Source organism: Salvelinus namaycush, chromosome 11 (genome assembly GCF_016432855.1).
Source record: "Salvelinus namaycush isolate Seneca chromosome 11, SaNama_1.0, whole genome shotgun sequence".
Taxonomy (NCBI): domain Eukaryota; kingdom Metazoa; phylum Chordata; class Actinopteri; order Salmoniformes; family Salmonidae; genus Salvelinus; species Salvelinus namaycush.
In genome coordinates, this window is record NC_052317.1 from 4,504,758 (window position 1) to 4,523,311 (window position 18,554).

Sequence of the window (18,554 nt, forward strand, 5' to 3'; positions counted from 1 at the left end):
TAGTATTTGTACCCAGGTCTGGACAGCTCCTGTGTCAGTTTTCCGAACCCGTATCCAAACTTCAACCCTTTTGGAGTTGAGAAATAAAACTGGCCTTGGACCAGAGCTTAGGGGCAATTTCGAACCACTCTGTAAAAAGTGTATAAAGTATAAAGCGTACCCTTATGACAGGCTAAACTGGTCAAGGTAACCTGTGCCTGTAGGAAATGCACTCATTAATATGGAGCCCAGGGCTCTGTTAAAAAGTACTGCACTATATAGGGAATATGGTGCCATTTGGAACGTAGCCCAACTTTCATCTTAACAGTGGCTCAGGCGAAGCATTGTGGGTGTTTAATATACAGCTAGCTGGCATCAACAAGGGGGACTATGGCACCTTATTCCTTATATAACTACTTTGGACCAGAATCCAATGGGTTCTGGTCAAAAGTAGTGCACCATAAAGGGAATAGGGTGCCATTTAGGACAGTCAATGTGGAAGATTGAGAGCCATAACATGAGCAGATGTGTGCATTCTAAATGCGGGGTGAAGACAGTGGTCATGAAAAGTATGCTTACTTTTAGCATAGCCTTGCTGGATGCATTGTTTGGTGCTTATTCTATACCAGAGTAGTGGGCATTAGAGTCAATGCTTTGGCAAGGTCAGTCTTTACATCAGCTACTTCACATCCAATGGATTAACCCTGTAAATTCTTCCCCTTGTGGGATTTATTTGCTCTCACTTTGCATACAGTATTTACACAAAAAGCCGCCTACACTTACTAATCAGAAAATTATGTTTTAATACATATGCCATTTAACAGACACTTTTATACAAAGCAAGGTGGTAAGCCCCATGCTCTACCTACTGAGCTACACAGGACCATAGTGTACACTGTTACAAGTTTGTACAATGGTACTTATTAATTACCCTGGCATAATGTCACCTTTAAAGGGTAACAACTGGCATTAAAACAAAGGAAGATCATCTCAATAAATGGGAGTGATTACCTTGTCTTCTCTTCAGGTGTGTTGCTGCTTTGAGAAACTTTGGGAGGACGAGGGGTTGTCAGTATGATTTCACCCTGAGCCTACAAAAAAGATGTATTTCCATCAGAACATATCATAGATGCAGAAACCGTGGTTGGCTTCTGCAAATAAGGGCAGAATTTCCCAAAAACATTAAGACCCTCTTCAGCGTTAAGGTCATTGTTCATTCATTGCTTACCAATGGACTTAAAATTATTTTAGTGCTAAAGATGATCTTTGGGATACTCACCTCTTATTTGCAGAAGATCCTTTGCTAATTCCATTGATACTGGTGAAAGACTACATTGTGATCTGTCCTCTAGCTTTGTATAGTGCAAGTTAACTATATGGGTATTTATAGAAACAGGGAGATGCTCAACCACAACAACACCTGCCCTTCTTTATTTGGATGTACCTCCCTTTAATCAAGATCCTAACCTCAACACTGCAGTAAAAGTTGTTTTTACCGAAAAAGGTCAGTGCTTTTCAAAGACCTTAAGTCTATTTACAATGCATGTTCTCTTAAGGTGATATATTAACTTATATTAGGCTCTATCTGGCCTCCCGAGTGGCACAGCGGTCTAAGGCACTGCATCGCAGTGCATGATGCGTCACTACAGACCCTGGATCAATCCCAGGCTGTGTCGTAGCAGGCCGCAAACGGGAGACCCATGAGGCAGCGCACAATTGGCCCAGCATCGTCCGGGCTGGGATGTCCTTGTCCCATCGTGCTCTAGCGACTCCTTGTGGCGGGCCGGGCGCATGCACGCTGACTACGGTCGCCAGCTGTACGGTGTTTCCTCCGACACATTGGTGCGGCTGGCTTCAGGGTTCAGCAAGCAGTGTGTCAAGAGTGGGTCGTGTTTCGGAGGAAGCATGGCATTTGACATTCGTCTCTCCAGAGTCCGTCCGGGAGTTGCAGTGATGGGACAAGACTGTAACTACCAATTGGATATCACGAAATTGGGGAGAAAAAGGGGTAAACAACATAAGATCAATTATAGAATCATTTTTTTTAATCTTCCTTAAAAGGGTCCTCATATAGCTGTCTGAACTGCTTCAGATGCACCAATTCATTCAATTTCAGTGAATTCTGTGGACAATTCCACAAGCAAAGTGCAAAACTGCTAAAGGCAGTCTCTGTCGAGATCAAAAGGATCGCTAGTATCTCTGTAGGTTACCAGAGAAGTGAGGTACGTTGGTAGTTTACACAAGAGGGCTTTAGACAAAAAGAATGCAATGCATCGATCTGCCGAGACTTCAAAGAGGGCCAGTCTACTTAATCATACAGAGTACAGTGATGTGTGCTGAACCCATCACCCGTAATGAAGCATAATGCAATATGATATACAGCATCCAGTGGCTTCAATACAATGGCAGCTGCATTCATAAATGTTATCGCCAGTCTAAAATCAGAATAAATGGCGACAATGATTTGTGTCGGGATTTCTTATAAGCTTCCGGATTAGTGTCCACTCCTTGAAAGCGGCAGTTCTAGCCTTTAGCTCAGCGCGGATGCTGCCTGTAATACATGGCTTCTGGTTGGAATATGTACAGCACCAGTTAAACGTTTGGACACACCTACTCATTCAAGGGTTTTTCTTTATTTTTTATTATTTTCTACATTGTAGAATAATAGTGAAGACATCAACACTATGAAATAACACATATGGAATCATGTAGTAACCAAAAAAAGTGTTCAACAAATCAAAATATATTTGAGATTTGAGATTCTTCAAATTAGCCACCCTTTGCCTTGACAGCTTTGCACACTCTTGGCATTTCAATTAACAGGGGTGCCTTGTTAAATGTTAATTTGTAGAATTTCTTTCCTTCATAATGCATTTGAGTCAGTCAGTTGTGTTGTGACAAGGTAGGTCTCAAGACTTCCTTAATATTATTGATCGCGCATCAGCTGTTGTTAAGAAAGACACACACTACCCTTCTGTCCTGCCGATGCAAAGAAACACCAGCTAGATGTACAGTGCATTCGGAAAGTATTCAGACCCTTTGACCTTTTCCACATTTTGTTACGTTACAGCCTTATTCTAAAATGGAATAAATAGTTCCCCCCCCCTCATCAATCTACACACAATACCCAATAATGACAAAGCAAAAACAGTTGTTTTTTTTGCAAATAAAAATAACTAAACTGAAATATCACATTTACATAAGTATTTAGACACTTTACTCAATGCCTACTTGAAGCACCTTTGGCAGCGATTACAGCCTCAAGTCTTCTTGGGTATGATGCTACAAGCTTCGCACACCTGTATTTGGGGAGTTTTTCCCCATTCTTCTCTGCAGATCCTCTCAAAGTCTGTCAGGTTGGACGGGGAGTGTCGCTGCGTAGATATGTTGAGGTCTCTCCAGAGATGTTCGATCGGGTTCAAGTCCGAGCTCTGGTTGGGCCACTCAAGGACATTCAGAGACTTGTCCAGAAGCCACTCCTGTGTTGCCTTGGCTGTGTGCTTATGGTCGTTGTCCTGTTGGAAGGTGAACCTTCGACCCAGTCTGAGCTCCTGAGAGATCTGGAGCAGTTTTCCATCAAGGATCTCTCAGTACTTTGCTCTGTTCATCTTTCGATCCTGACTAGTCTCCCAGTCCCTGCCGCTGAAAAACATCCCTAAAGCATGATGCTGCCACCACCATGCTTCACCGTAGGGATGGTGCTAGGTTTCCTCCAGACATGACGCTTAGCATTCAGGCCAAAGAGTTCAATCTTGGTTTTATCAGACAAGAGAATCTTGTTTCTCATGGTCTGAGAGTCCTTTAGGTGCATTTTGGCAAACTCTAAGAGCGGCTGTCATGTGCATTTTACTGGGGAGTGGCTTCCGTCTGTCCACTCTACCATAAAGGCCTGATTGGTGGAGTGCTGCAGAGATGGTTGTCCTACTGGAAGGTTCTCCCATCTCCACAGAGGAACTCTGGAGCTCTGTCAGAGTGCCCATCGGGTTCTTGGTCATCTCCCTGACCAAGGCCCTTCTCCCCAAATTGCTTAACTAGTAAGAGTCTTGTTGGTTCCAAACTTCTTCCATTTAAGAATGATGGAGGTCACTGTGTTCTTGGGGACCTTCAATGCTGCAGAAATGTTTTGGTACCCTTCCCTAGATCTTTGCCTCCACACAATCCTGTCTCGGAACTCTACGGACAATTCCTTAGACCTCATGGCTTGGTTTTTGTTCTGACATGCACTGTCAACTGTGGGACCTTATATAGACAGGTGTGTGCCTTTCCAAATCATGTCCAATCAATTGAATTTACCACAGGTGGACTCCAATCAAGTTGTAGAAACATTTCAAGGATGATCAATGGAAACAGGGATGCACCTGAGCTCAATTTCGAGACTCATAGCAAAGGGTCTGAATACTTATGTAAATAAGGTATTTCTGTTTTTTATTTGTAATACATTTGCAAAAAATCTAAAAACCTGTTTTCGCTTTGTCATTATGAGGGCAAAACAATTATGTAATCCACTATAGAATAAGGCTGTGGAAAAAGTCAAGGGGTCTGAACACTTTCCAAATGCACTGTACATGATAGTTGGAAAACGAGCTCATTCACAAAAATGTATCCGGACGCTGGTGTATGTTTCAAACTAACCACGACACACGAGAGTGATGGATCTCTATCAGTGAAGGGTATCTATCTTTGTATCAATATGCACTCTCATTTAACTCCTGCACATATTCATGCATAAAACATGAATTTAAGTAACTGTATAAGGGATTTAAAAGCCTCCACGAATTGAAGTAAATGTACCTAAGGAATTTAAAAGTCTCCATGTAGATGCACCGGGTTCAAACTGAGGTCAACGCCACTTCACATTTTAGGTGTAAGTGATAAAAATGCTGGGTTAATAATACACAATGACAAGGCTGTTTCCAAAGAGATTACTTCATCGGTATACTGTATCTCTTAAATATATTATAGTATCATGCACTGATACGAGGAATACAGAACATACTTTGGGCATTGTGAGGACCAGAATACGTTTGACTACATACTTTAGGCATTGTGAGGAGCAGGATAGGTGTGACTACATACCTTTGGCTTTGTGAGTAACAGGATAGGTTTGACTACATACCTTTGGCATTGAGAGGACCAGGATAGGTTTGACTACATACCTTTGGCATTGAGAGGACCAGGATAGGTTTGACTACATACCTTTGGCTTTGTGAGTAACAGGATAGGTTTGACTACATACCTTTGGCTTTGTGAGTAACAGGATAGGTTTGACTACATACCTTTGGCATTGAGAGGACCAGGATAGGTTTGACTACATACCTTTGGCATTGAGAGGACCAGGATAGGTTTGACTACATACCTTTGGCATTGAGAGGACCAGGATAGGTTTGACTACATACCTTTGGCATTGAGAGGACCAGGATAGGTTTGACTACATACCTTTGGCATTGAGAGGACCAGGATAGGTGTGACTACATACCTTTGGCTTTGTGAGTAACAGGATAGGTTTGACTACATACCTTTGGCATTGAGAGGACCAGGATAGGTGTGACTACATTTATTTATTTTTTACCCTTATTTTACCAGGTAAATTGACTGAGAACACATTCTTATTTACAGCAACGACATGGGGAATAGTTACAGGGGAGAGGAGGGGGAAGGAATGAGCCAATTGTAAACTGGGGATGATTAGGTGGCCATGATGGTATCAAGGCCAGATTGGGAATTTAGCCAGGACACCGAGGTTAACACCCCTACTCTTACAATGAGTGTCATGGGATCTTTAGTGACCACAGTCAGGACACTCGTTTAATGTCCCATCCGAAAGACAGCACCCTACTGTACATACTGTACCTTTAGCTTTGTGAGGACCAGGATAGGTTTTACTACATACCCTTGGCATTGTGAGGACCAGGATAGGTTTGACTACATACAGTACCTTTGGCATTGTGAGGACCAAGTGGCCGGTGATTTGGGACCTCTTCGCTGTCGAGCTGTCAGGCCTCACTTCTGCAGGCAGCACCAGCTGAAAAATCTGTGGTGTAAATTATTCACAAGTTTAATTACTAAGATGAATGCCCTGTTCCTACACCGACAAAGTTACAGTATGTCAAATGACTTTAATCATTAGTGGGGCTTTTTATAGATAAAGTTACGGGAAGAGTTGGAAAAGTTTGCTGAATATCTCACTGTGCAACACTTGAATTCATCAATCACTCCTAATTCCACCAAAACTAGACCACATAGAAAAAAACATCTAACTTCAAACTAGTCCCTGTAACTGTCAGAGAGTAACAGGTCGTAGAACTGTAAAGTGGACTTGATATGCACACCCCGAATGACTCTTCAGATACATTTCCTCCGATCCTTAAATGAGTTCATTTTAATAAAGGATTTTAAAGGCCTCCGTCATTCCGTGATGTGTCTTCGGATAAAGCACCTGGGGTCCAATCAGACCAACAATACTTGGCATAAAACATTGATCCATGAATAGGCTAACAGCTTGAAGTGCACCTGAGCTGGAGAGCAAGAACCCCAAACTCAGGAAAATTGCCAACGTTTCATCACCCTCATTTGTATCCTCCAAGATTTAAAAAAAAATCGAACAAAAACAAAATTACAGTCCTGGAATTTATTGATCACCAAACAGCTGTTTAATCAGGCTTAAAGTTCACTCTGGCCTGGTTGCGTCAGATTGCCTGACTGCACCTCTCCGAATGTGCTGTAAGGAATTATGACCATGACCGGACACAAAGATAAACATTCACTCCTTGTGATGGCACACTACTCCCCCTAATGGAAATTAGATGTCAGTCCGATGGATGGCAAAAAATGGCAGTTCGCTAACTAACGTTGGATGGATGACGTTTCTAAAAACTTAAAGTTCATAGGCAGAAAATGGCCTCACGCTGAGGTGCGATAACTTACTTTCATCTTAAAGGTGCACTACTTAATCTCTATTTCCGCCCACAGTGAGGCACGTAAAATGTAAAAAGGAGGGTAGTTTGTGGCAAATGTAACGGCCACTGAGTTACACTGTGGCTGTTTTAGTGGCGGTTACCACAATATTCAAATAACTCAGTGGCATTTACATTTGCCAAAACCGACCCATTTGTTTACAAATCAGAATCTTTAGGACCTCACTGCACCTTTAAAAGTTTGCAGTGCTCTAACAGAGACTATCAGATACGGAGTCATACGAAACGAGTGCCTTTTGCATCCCTTTGATATTTTAAGTAGAAATTGTACACCAATATTGAATATTAAAAGCCTGTTATATTAAATCAAGTGCCCTGTATTATAGAGACGTCATGGACAATTCAATAAATCAGATTTTTTATATGAATAAAGGCTTGATAAAGTGGAAAAATTCAGCATTTTGACATGTCCGTCCATGCACCCTCTATGACTTCTAGGAGGATTTTAACCCACTTAATCCCAACATTTCTCCAAGTTTCACCATCATTGTAAAGCCCTAGTTATTTTGTTGCATTGATCAATTTATTTCTGAAGATTATTATTTATTTCATGCGATTCATTTACATCTGTCCCTCATTTTAGGGTCAACCCTGTTAAATGAACCGCACTCTCATTATTGATATGGTGAAACTACTAAGTTGTTAAAAAAAAAAAAAAAAAAATTACTCAAAAGAAATTGAACATCTAATAGTCAAATCAAAGTGTAAAAGCAGGTGAGGTGGTTCGAATCTTTTTGGACATTTTCTGGTGTTTTGTTGTGGGAAACTGAGCGGGTCGAGCATAGCATGTCAACCCTGTTACCCATAAATAAATAGACAGGCTAGAAATGTTTAACAATTTCAATTTTTTTGTTTTTGTGATGCTTGCATTCAATTACCAATTACCTCCCTGTTGCACAAAACATTTATTATGAAGTAAAACATGTGCTCTTTCTGATAGAATGTTAATTATTGTGAACTTAAAGATGTGCTCTTTCTGATAGAATGTTAATTAGATGAAATCAAAAGGTTTTTGGGTGGAACGACCCTACCAACCGTAGTTGAACAAATGTTTGGAGACCCAATATCTTCTGAACGCATCGACTGCGGTTCCTTTCATCATCATTTTAGTGGCATGTTTAACATTTTGATGAATTACATTTTGATGAATTAACTAATCATGCATTTGTGATTTAGTGTGATTGTGTCGTACAAGCATGAGGTAACGAGAGACCAGAATGACACTGGAGGGACTTCACACTTCTAGAACTAAGAAAGTGAGGGAAAAAAGCCTGTTGCATCTCACCAATGTACCGCCTGCGAAAAATACTGCCAGGCTGCCATAACTCAGAGTGTAATCGCAGCACTGGAACGGCTGCCTGCAGTCTGCCTGGCGACTTTCCCACTGTTACCCAATGCAGCGTTTAGGAGGACTAGCTGTTGGAATCGTAGGCGCCCATCAACACTCTTTGTAAAAAGTGCGAATTCTTCCCTGCATATTTCCGCGTGCTTCCGCTAAAAGAGCGTGCGTTGTTATGCCACATATGTAAACATGACATGACGATGCGCTAAGCAACAGAGTCTGTGGAACGGCAAATGAAGAACAACAGCCTATGTTATAGCGGTAAAGAAAATAAAAGAGGAATAGCCTTGACATACACAGATTGGCGAGGAAGAAAAGAGCCTTATAGAAAGTATTAAGGTCAATTGAACTACGATACTAAATCCTTATCTGTGACATAAATTTGTCATTTGAAAAGTGTATCAATGGTCATGTTAGATGGGCCACAGGTCGGTCTAGCAGTAGTGCTGCCACCTTCCGGACACATATTGCCCGTGGAGACCAATGTTCGATCCCCCAGTTTCACCTCTTCACCATTCATCCCTCTCAACGGTCTCCCCATCTCAAATCCTATCTATAGGCCCTTTCACTTGATTTATGCAAGCCACAGTGCTTGCTGGGTTCGCTCTCACTCCGTTGAAGTACAATGGCCTGCACAATGTCGTTCTTGCACGAGTCATGTGAATGTGCCTTACGCCTGTACAACAATGAAATATGAAAAGGACAGCAGAATTCCGTTCTCCTAAACACATATCTTCATGATAAACAGAAGTTAGCTAGCTGATTAAAACTCAGACTTTGCAACAGACAATATCCAACATGTGAGGGAGTACCTTTCCTTTGACAGTCACTCGGGCGTACGTTGGTTGAACATCAACATCCATCAGGGAAGTGTCCATATGCCTGCATACAAAAGGAATTCCATTTTGACACGGGGATACTGTATATAAGGTACGTCTATTTGGACATGAGAAATGTTCATGTTTTGTTTTAAACAATTATACCAACCTGTAGACTTCCAGATCCAAGACAATGGTGTTATTGTCCCCATCTTCTGTTAGTTTGAAATCCAGCCTACGGATCATATTGTTATTAGATAGACCATTGATGTATAACTTACCAAAGTGACTCTTGTGTGGGCCAAGTCACAAACATCTCTTTGAAACAAATGCCACTACACCATGTTATCTGATCTGCATTGGTCTCAATGCTTAGACCAAATGTTACTGTACATGCTACTGACCCATCAGTGTGGAACTCATATCACTCATCATGAAGACTCAGGTCAACTCAAGTACATATACAAACTCCAGAGCACTCTGATCCAGTAAGGAAACAATTACAAATCTTTATTAACTTGCTCCTTATCTCAGCAACCCAAATCCAAATCTCGCCTGAGTGCTGGTCTCCGACCAGCTTTGAACTTGGTTTTAGGGGGAGAGGTTGAGATGTTAGGCCTAGTGTGAGTGGCGGAACCAAGGCGGATCCTCTTTGGCAGCAGACCAAAGTCCACAAACCCTCCCCTCTGAATGCCTCCAAGTCTATGGGTCAAATAAACCCTTCCCCTTCCAAAATGTTAAAGATGCCAGGTGTAGGTGCACCCACACAGATTGTGATTAAGTGTTAAGACCAGAGACATACACTCAGCGGCCAGTTTATTAGGTACACCCATCTAGTACTGGGTTGGACCCCCCTTTGCCTCCAGAACAGCCTGAATTCTCGAGGGGGCATGGAAACGTTGCTCAATTGGTGTTGCAGGAAAACTTTCCCCCACACCACTACCACCAGCCTGTACCGTTGACATCAGGTAGGAAGGGGGTTTTAGCTGATAGGAGAGGAACCCGGCGTGGTTGTTTGCTGCAATAGCCCATCCGTGACAAGGACCGACGAGTTGTGTGTTCCAAGATGCCGTTCTGCACACCACTGTTGTACTGTAACGTTATTTGCCTGTTTGTGGCCCGCCCGTTAGCTTGCCATTCTCCTTGGATCTCTCATCAGGACTGCCGCTGACTGGATGTTTTTTGTTTGACGCACAATTCTCGATAAACACTAGACACTGTCGTGCCTGAAAAGCCCAGGAGGCTGGCCATTCTGAGATACTGGAACCCGCGAGCCTGGCACCGACGATCATACCACACTCGAAGTCGCTTAGGTCACTCGTTTTGCCCATTCTAACATTCAATCAAACAGTAACTGAATGCCTTGATGTCTGTCTGCCTGCTTTATTTGGCAAGCCACGGCCACACGACTCACTGTCTGTAGGAGCAAACCATTTTTGTGAATAATATACATGGATCTGAATAATATACATGGATCTACCACCCACATCACCATAAACTACACTGCCCATCTCACAACATCATACCATAGCTAAATGTAAAAAGACAAATTAGAAATAAAATCAGCTATGTTTTAGAACCTTGACCTCTTGCATCCCCCATCCGCCACCCCCATCCACCTAGATACACTCAAAGCTAATGGAAGCCACCAGCGCATTCTGTGAAAGACAGACGGCCCAAATGATCAACAACGACGGCCGAGCTAATGTACCAATCACCGCCAACCAGCAGTTTTCGACTGGTTAATGACCAAGCAGTTCCTCGTCGGAGGTGGTCAAGAGTTACACAAAGCAATCGAGGTACTCAAATAAAAACACAACGCATTTTATGAGATTTTATAAGGTATAGTGTAAGGAAACTGAGGAGGGTAGACCCTGTGACCCTTTTCTTGAACATGATGGATCTACTGATGGGGTATGTTAGAATTTTTAGGGGTGGCGCTGCTCTCATGTGGCAGAGTCAATTACATTATATTACAGAGCACGCTCAGCTACAGCTGGACAGAATGCTCCTTTGTCCTTAATGCCTATTATGGTCACAAACACCATTGCAGTGTCCCCTTGGGGTGACAGAGGTTGAGACTCGGGTCCAATGTATGAGGTGGAATACAGAGCGGACGATAACCGGCCTTCATCGATGGCCTTGGTCTGTACAATAGTGGTAGGCTGTAGTTAGTCCTGCTTAGTCACGGTCAATGGAGATCCCAATACTCCAGTCACTGGTCTAATGAGATCCCAATCCCCAGGGCAGTGAAGGGGCCATTGCCCTGCATGGGGTGCCGGTCCTGTTAACGTAAGAGCAGGGTTGTTAACTCCGGTGTCCTGGACAAATTCCCAGCCTGGCCCCATTCAATCATGTAGGGCAGGATTCAATACGATCGCTGGTTATAAGCATTGCAGCTTTTAAAGGCAATTTCTAATTGAGCAGACATATCAAGCATTTACTGTAAATGCGATCTTCACGAAGGGGGAAACATTGCCTTTAAAAGATGTAATTCCGATAACCGGCAATCAAATTGAATCGCAGCCCTAATCATCCCCATGATTCCCAATTGGCATACAGTGCCTTGTAAAAGTATTCATCCCTCTTGGCATTTTTCCTATTTTGTTGCATTACAACCTGTAATTTAAATAGATTTTTATTTGGATTTCATGTAATGGACATACACCTGTTCTGAAAGGCCCCAGAGTCTGCAACACCACTAAGCAAGGGGCATCACCAAGCAAGCGGCACCATGAAGACCAAGGAGCTCTCTAAACAGATCAGGGACAAAGTTGTGGAGAAGTACAGATCAGGGTTGGGTTATAAAAAAATATTTCTGAACATCCCACGGAGCAACATTAAATCCATTATTAAAAGATGGAAAGAATTTAGCACCACAACAAACCTGCCAAGAGAGGGCCACCAAAACGTACAGATCAGGCAAGGAGGACATTAATCAGAAAGGCAACAAAGAGACCAAAGATAACCCTGAAGGAGCTGCAAAGCTCACAGAGTATCTGTCCATAGAACCACTTTAAGCCGTACACTCCACAGAGCTGGGCTTTACGGAAGAGTGGCCAGAAAAAAGCCATTGCTTAAAGTGTTCGCCATAAGGCATGTGGGAGACTCCCCAAACATATGGAAGAAGGTACTCTGGTCAGATGAGACAGAAATTGAGCTTTTTGGCCATCAAGATAAACGCCTTGTCTGGCGCAAACCCAACACCTCTCATCACCTTGAGTACACCATCCCCACAGTGAAGCATGGTGGTGGCAGCATCATGCTGTGGAGATGTTTTCATCGACATGGACTGGGAAACTGGTCAGAATTGAAGGAATGATGGATGGTGCTAAATACAGGGAAATTCTTGAGGGAAACCTGTTTCAGTCTTCCAGAGATTTGAGACTGGGACGGAGGTTCACCTTCCAGCAGGACAATGACCCTAAGCATACTGCTAAAGCAACACTTGAGATGTTTATGGGGAAACATTTAAATGTCTTGGAATGGCCTAGTCAAAGCTCAGAACTCAATCCAATTGAGAATCTGTGGTAGGACTTAAAGATTGCTGTACAGCAGCGGAACCCATCCAACTTGAGGGATCTGGAGCAGTTTGTCTTGACGAATGGGGGAAAAAATCCCAGTGGCTAGATGTGCCAAGCTTATAGTTTTTTTTTGTTGTCTTATTTCTTGCTTGTCTCACAATAAAAAATATTTGTAATGTTCAAAGTGGCAGGCATGTTGTGTAAATCAAATGATACAAACACCCCAAAAAATCTATTTTAATTCCCGGTTGTAAGGCAACAAAATCGTAAAAATGCCAAGGGAGGTGAATACTTTCGCAAGCCACTGTACAATGTAGGTATACATATACAGTACATGGGCTTGGACCTTCTTTTTTTATATTTTTAGTGGTATTGCTAACAAATACGCGCCCATAAAGAAAATGAGAATTTTGTGGGAAAAGGACTGGGAAAAGGACTGGGGGGGGAGCAAATGTATTACTCCCATGGGCAAAGAAATTCAAAAGGGGTGATATTAATAACAGTAATTTTTATCCAAATGTGCAAATTGTCCAAACAGATCATCAAGGTAGATGGATTATTTTAAATATGTTATTGGACCATAAACAGATATGGCTCATTAACCTATACGGTCCAAATAATGATGATCCAAGCTTCTTTGAAAATATATATAAGATTTGATCAACTCTACAAGCAACACTAAACTCTATTATTATTATAGTGGGAGGATTTTAATATGGTTTTACACACCTCTATGGACCGTAAAGGAAATCACACTACAAACTATCACCCTCAGGCACTTAAGGAAATCATGAATGTCATGGAATATTGGAATTAGTGGATATATGCAGGCTTAAATTCCCTTACCAAGTGAGATATACATGGCGGAGGCTTAATCAAGTTAGTTGTCTTGATTACTTTCTTATGTCAATCTCTCTGGCACCAAAAGTTTAAAAAGTGTTGATTGGGGACAGAATGCTGTCGGATCATCACATACTTGGCATATACTATACCCTTACATAATTTCCACGTGGGCGAGGATAATGGAAATTGAATCAAAGCCTACTGGATGATAATTTGTTTTTAACTAGAGCAGAATAATTTATAACTGACTTTTTCCGACATAACAGGTACGGCAGATCCCCTTATTGTATAGGACACATTTAAATGTGCCTTTAGAGGCCACACAATTCAGTACTCATCTATAAAACAAAAGCAATTTAGGTCAAAAGTGTTCATATTAACAAAGGAAATTGAAGGACTAACAGTACAGTTAGATAGCAATAAAAACTGTACCATAGAGGCACAGAATAAGTTACAAGAAAAACAAAAAGAAATGGAGGAACTTATTCAAGAAAGATCCAGTGTAATATATTATAAAAATAAAGCGAACTGGATGGAATATGGGGAAAAATGCCTCAAATTCTTTAACATAGAAATGCTACCAATTTTCTTTATTGAAACTTGTTACAAATTAATGGGCAAAAATGATTCACTCATGATTCACCAAACTATATTTTCAAATAGGAAGTAAAATACTTTAAGAATATGTTTTCGTTTCAGTCTCCTTCATCTCCACTAACCGAAGCTAATTGTATGGATTTTTTACTATTAATAACATAAAATTAACATCTGTACAGAAAGACTCATGTGAAGGCCAAATTACAGAGGAGGAACATCTTGATGCAATTAAAGCCTTTAAGGCTGGGAAAACTCCTGGGCTGGATGACATACCAGTGGAAGTATACCAAACTTTTTTTTTATATACTCAGAGGACCATTATTAGCGTGTTTTAACCACTCCTATGTAAATGGTAGATTATCGGACACGCAACAAGAAGGTCTGATTTCATTCTTACCGAAACAGGATCCAAGTGGTAAATATAAAGATCCAGTCCATAAAAAAAATTGGAGGCCTCTTACACTTCAGTGTTGTGATGCAAAAATTCTAGCTAAATGCTTGGCGCATAGAATTAGAGACTTGTCCCGAAGCCACTCCTGCGTTGTCTTGGCTGTGTGCTTAGGGTCGTTGTCCTGTTGGAAGGTGAACCTTCACCCCAGTCTGAGGTCCTGAGCGCTCTAGAGGTTTTCATCAAAGATCTTTCTGTACTTTGCTCCGTTCCTTTTTCCATCGATCCTGACTAGCCTGCCTGTCCCTGCCGCTGAAAAATATCCCCACAGCATGCCACCATGCTTGACTGTAGGGATGGTGCCAGGTTTTCTCCAGTTGTGACGCTTGGCATTCAGGCCAAAGAGATCAATCTTGGTTTCATCAAACCAGAGAATCTTGTTTCTCATGGTCTGAGAGTCCTTTAGGTGCCTTTTGGAAAACTCCAAGAGGGCTGTCATGTGCCTTTTACTGAGGAGTGGCTTCTGTCTGGTCCCTCTACCATAAAGGCTTGACTGGTGGAGTGCTGCAGAGACGGTTGTCCTTCTGGAAGGTTGTCCCATCTCCACAGAAGAACTCTGGAGCTCTGTCAGAGTGACCATCGGGTCTTGGTCACCTCCCTGACCAAGGCCCTTCTCCCTCGATCGCTCAGTTTGGCCGGGAGTCCAGCTCTAGGAAGAGTCTTGGTGGTTACAAACTTCTTCCATTTAAAAATGATGGAGGCCACTTTGTTCTTGGGGACCTTCAATGCTGCAGACATTTTTTGGTACCTTTTCCCAGATCTGTGCCTTGACCCAATTCTGTCTCAGAGATCTATGGACAATTTCTTTGACCTGGCTTGGCTTTTGCTCTGACATGCACTGTCAACTGTGGGACCTTACATAGACAGGTGTGTGCCTTTCCAAATCATGTCCAATCAATTGAATTTACCACAAGTGGACTCCAATCAAAGTGTAGAAAGGATGATCAATGGAAACAGGATGCACCGGAGCTCAATTTCGAGTCTTTTAGCAAAGAGTCTGAATACTTATGTAAATAAGGTATCTGTTTTTTATTTTTGATAAATTAGCAAAAATGTCTAAAAACCTGTTTTCGCTTTGTCATTATGGAGTATTGTGTGTAGATTGATGAAGATATTCTAACATTGATTAAAAAAAAAAAATAAGCATAACGTAACAAAATGTGGAAAAAGGGAAGTGGTCTGAATACTTTCCGAATGCACTGTACATGCAATGACTTGTTCAACTACAGATCTGTCTATCTATTGAGGATACCAGACAGCCCCTTTCATTATTTTGTCTTCAACACATTTTTATTGTAAAATAGGGACCTTGTAGCAGTCTGTAAGGGCAGGAAATCAGCAGAAGCCAAGGCAGGTTGACATGCTCAGAGTGTACATGTATTTACAGATCTTGGTGATCCAATGGTGAAAGCACCATATCATACAAAATATACAAGTAGATTGACCAAATATACACAGGCAATAGCCCACTGGAAATAGCCTCTGCATCAGCCTTTAACTTGTCCTATTTGAACAGAGACAGGTAGCGGGCCAGACTGCACAGTTTTCCCTTGAGAAACCAAATCGGTCTAACAGGACCTCAAACAAGTACATATAAGCACTTGCGTCCACTCAGAGGGTAAGAAATGGTTGGCTAAATGAAAATGTATCGTATCAAACATGAAACAGAAATGTTTAATTGTTGCAATAAACGTTAGAAGGAATATAGATTTACCACATATGCATTTAAAACGTGTGAAAGAAAGTGAGAGCAAGCATTTCAACAAGAGAACAAAGTGCTCTCCACTGGCGGGAGTTTGGAGAGCGCACAGTAATAATACATTTTAACAACAAATTCCAAATGCTAACTTCATATAATTTGTAAATAATCAATTTCAAGCAATTTTAACATACCAAAAGACCAGTAGGCTAGTAATTGTAGCTTGATGCCCCATTGCAGGAGAGCTTGCAAAGTAAACAGTTAATATTCTTGATCACTAAACTATTTTTGGAGTTGCATATTTATTTATTACGGCAATCCTCTCTCCCTACAATTGTACATTTGTCGTACACAGCAAATCAGCAATCTGTTTGCTAGCTCACCCGACCTGTGTTGTTTGACAGTTAGCTGGTCCAATCAGAGGGCTGAGTGTGTGTGTTTCACTAGCCAATCTGTTGCAATCTTTTTTGCAAGGGCGATGTTGCGGCTACTGTCTCTGGCTGCGTGGAGAGTAATCGACGGACTCTGTGCTACAAAATTTGTGACAAAACATGGCCAGATAATTTCAAGTCATCAGTTTCAAGTCAAAGTCGAGTCCCGAGGCTCCAAGTCCAAGTTAAGTCTTAAGTGATTTTATTTTCTATCAAGCCAAGTCTCAAGTCATCAAATTTGTGACTTGAGAGACTCGAGTCCACAACTCTGCTAACTTGATTATAAAAGGCAACAATGTCAACACTGACCTGAACAGGAGAACCATTTATTTATGACTGTCACTTGTGCGTGTTGGCTATGTCTGCTGTGTTTGACTTTGGTTGCAGTAGTAGCAGCTAGAGAGGCTTCCTCTCACTCCACTGGCTCCCAGAGCGAGGCACGATGAAGGTCATTTAAGTGGGTGGGATTTAGTGCAAAGACACACCTTTCCCCAAGGCCAGCTCAGCGGCTATGGCTGAGCCAAACCCCCATGTTTTCGTTCAAACTATATTTTTTTATCTCTTTCAACACAAGCAGTGAGGCGCCTTCTGTTGGGAAAAGCAACTGCGGATCCAGGCATTAACGCCAGCCGAAAATAGAGCCCTTTGTGTGTTAATGCATCTGTGCGTGTGTGTGTGAGAATGTGTGCGTGCGTGTGAGAGAGAAAACCACAGTGTGGGTGTGTGTGTACTGTATCCCCCTGCCATTCCCCACATACGTACTTGGGTTCATTGACATTCATCACCCGTCCATGGGGTGTGATCAGAGTCCTCGGGGCCTTGGGCGTCTTCACAGTCTTCCTGCAGGGAGAAGCAAAGCATGAACCAGGGTGGGAGGGAGCTCTCTGGGTTGACTGAATGCAAATGACACTTTCAGAGTTATGGAGCCGTCGAGATGAAGGTGAGACCCAATATCCGAGAACTAGGAATGGGACATTTATGAAATGAGTTGTGGTGACAGATGTTTTAAAAAGCATTACTGGCGAACACACTCTACGCAGACACGCACAGTACAGATGGAAGGCAAGCAAACTCTGCAGTGGCCAACATTTGGCATGGTTGTAAACTGGCTTTCTGCTGGTAGTGATGTCAAATCACAACCAGGGAAAGACGTCTTATTTCCATGGCCGAGACGGCATTGAAACATCTTGCAAATTTGTCATATTTTGCTGTAGTGTGTCTGAGTAAAAAAACAAGAAACATCAACCTTTTACCAGGTCATTTCAGAGGTCATCCAGTTCTGCCCGCTGGACCCAGCTGTAGCTGATAATATCACTGATGAAATTACCTGCTACCCTATACTGTGGCAGATCTGTTTGTTTAACCAATCATTGCATGAACGGAATATACACCGTGTCAAAACCCTAGGTAGAAAAGCAACTCCCCTGGCTCTATTAGACAAACATCAGTGTGTAGACACACACACACACACACACACACACACACACACACACACACACACACACACACACACACACACACACACACACACACACACACACACACACACACACACACACACACACACACACACACACACACACACACACACATACACACAAAAACCCATTAGGCTAGCCCAGCAGTGGATTATTCATGAGAGTTGCTGGTCAAGGAGAGCTAGCTCTGGTCCTTTAGCACCCTGCGGGGAGTTGACCGTTAGGGGCATTACTGCAGTATATCACCGTGCAGAAGAACTGCAGGATACACACAGCTGCATCAGCCGGGGACATCCCCTCAATCATCTTCCCTCTCGGGTTCTCAAACTGACAACTCAGGTCTTCATCAGAACACCGGGTTTGTGGATGACCCAGGGTCACAACTTTTTCTTTTTTTTTCGGGAGAAATGTTGGGGCGTGG

At 42.3% G+C, this 18,554-nt stretch overlaps 1 protein-coding gene across 1 annotated transcript in view; it reads right to left on the bottom strand.

Annotated features, from left to right (window-relative positions):
• Positions 1-18,554, bottom strand: part of lrrc6 (leucine rich repeat containing 6) — an 82,854-nt gene that overhangs the window by 38,046 nt on the left and 26,254 nt on the right. The window contains exons 7-10 of the mRNA XM_039004485.1: positions 17,418-17,495; positions 9,283-9,348; positions 9,108-9,177; positions 5,910-6,010 (exon numbers count right to left, since the gene is read on the bottom strand). Coding sequence (XP_038860413.1) covers positions 5,910-6,010; positions 9,108-9,177; positions 9,283-9,348; positions 17,418-17,495 — 315 coding nt within the window. The remainder of the gene's footprint in view (positions 1-5,909; positions 6,011-9,107; positions 9,178-9,282; positions 9,349-17,417; positions 17,496-18,554) is intronic.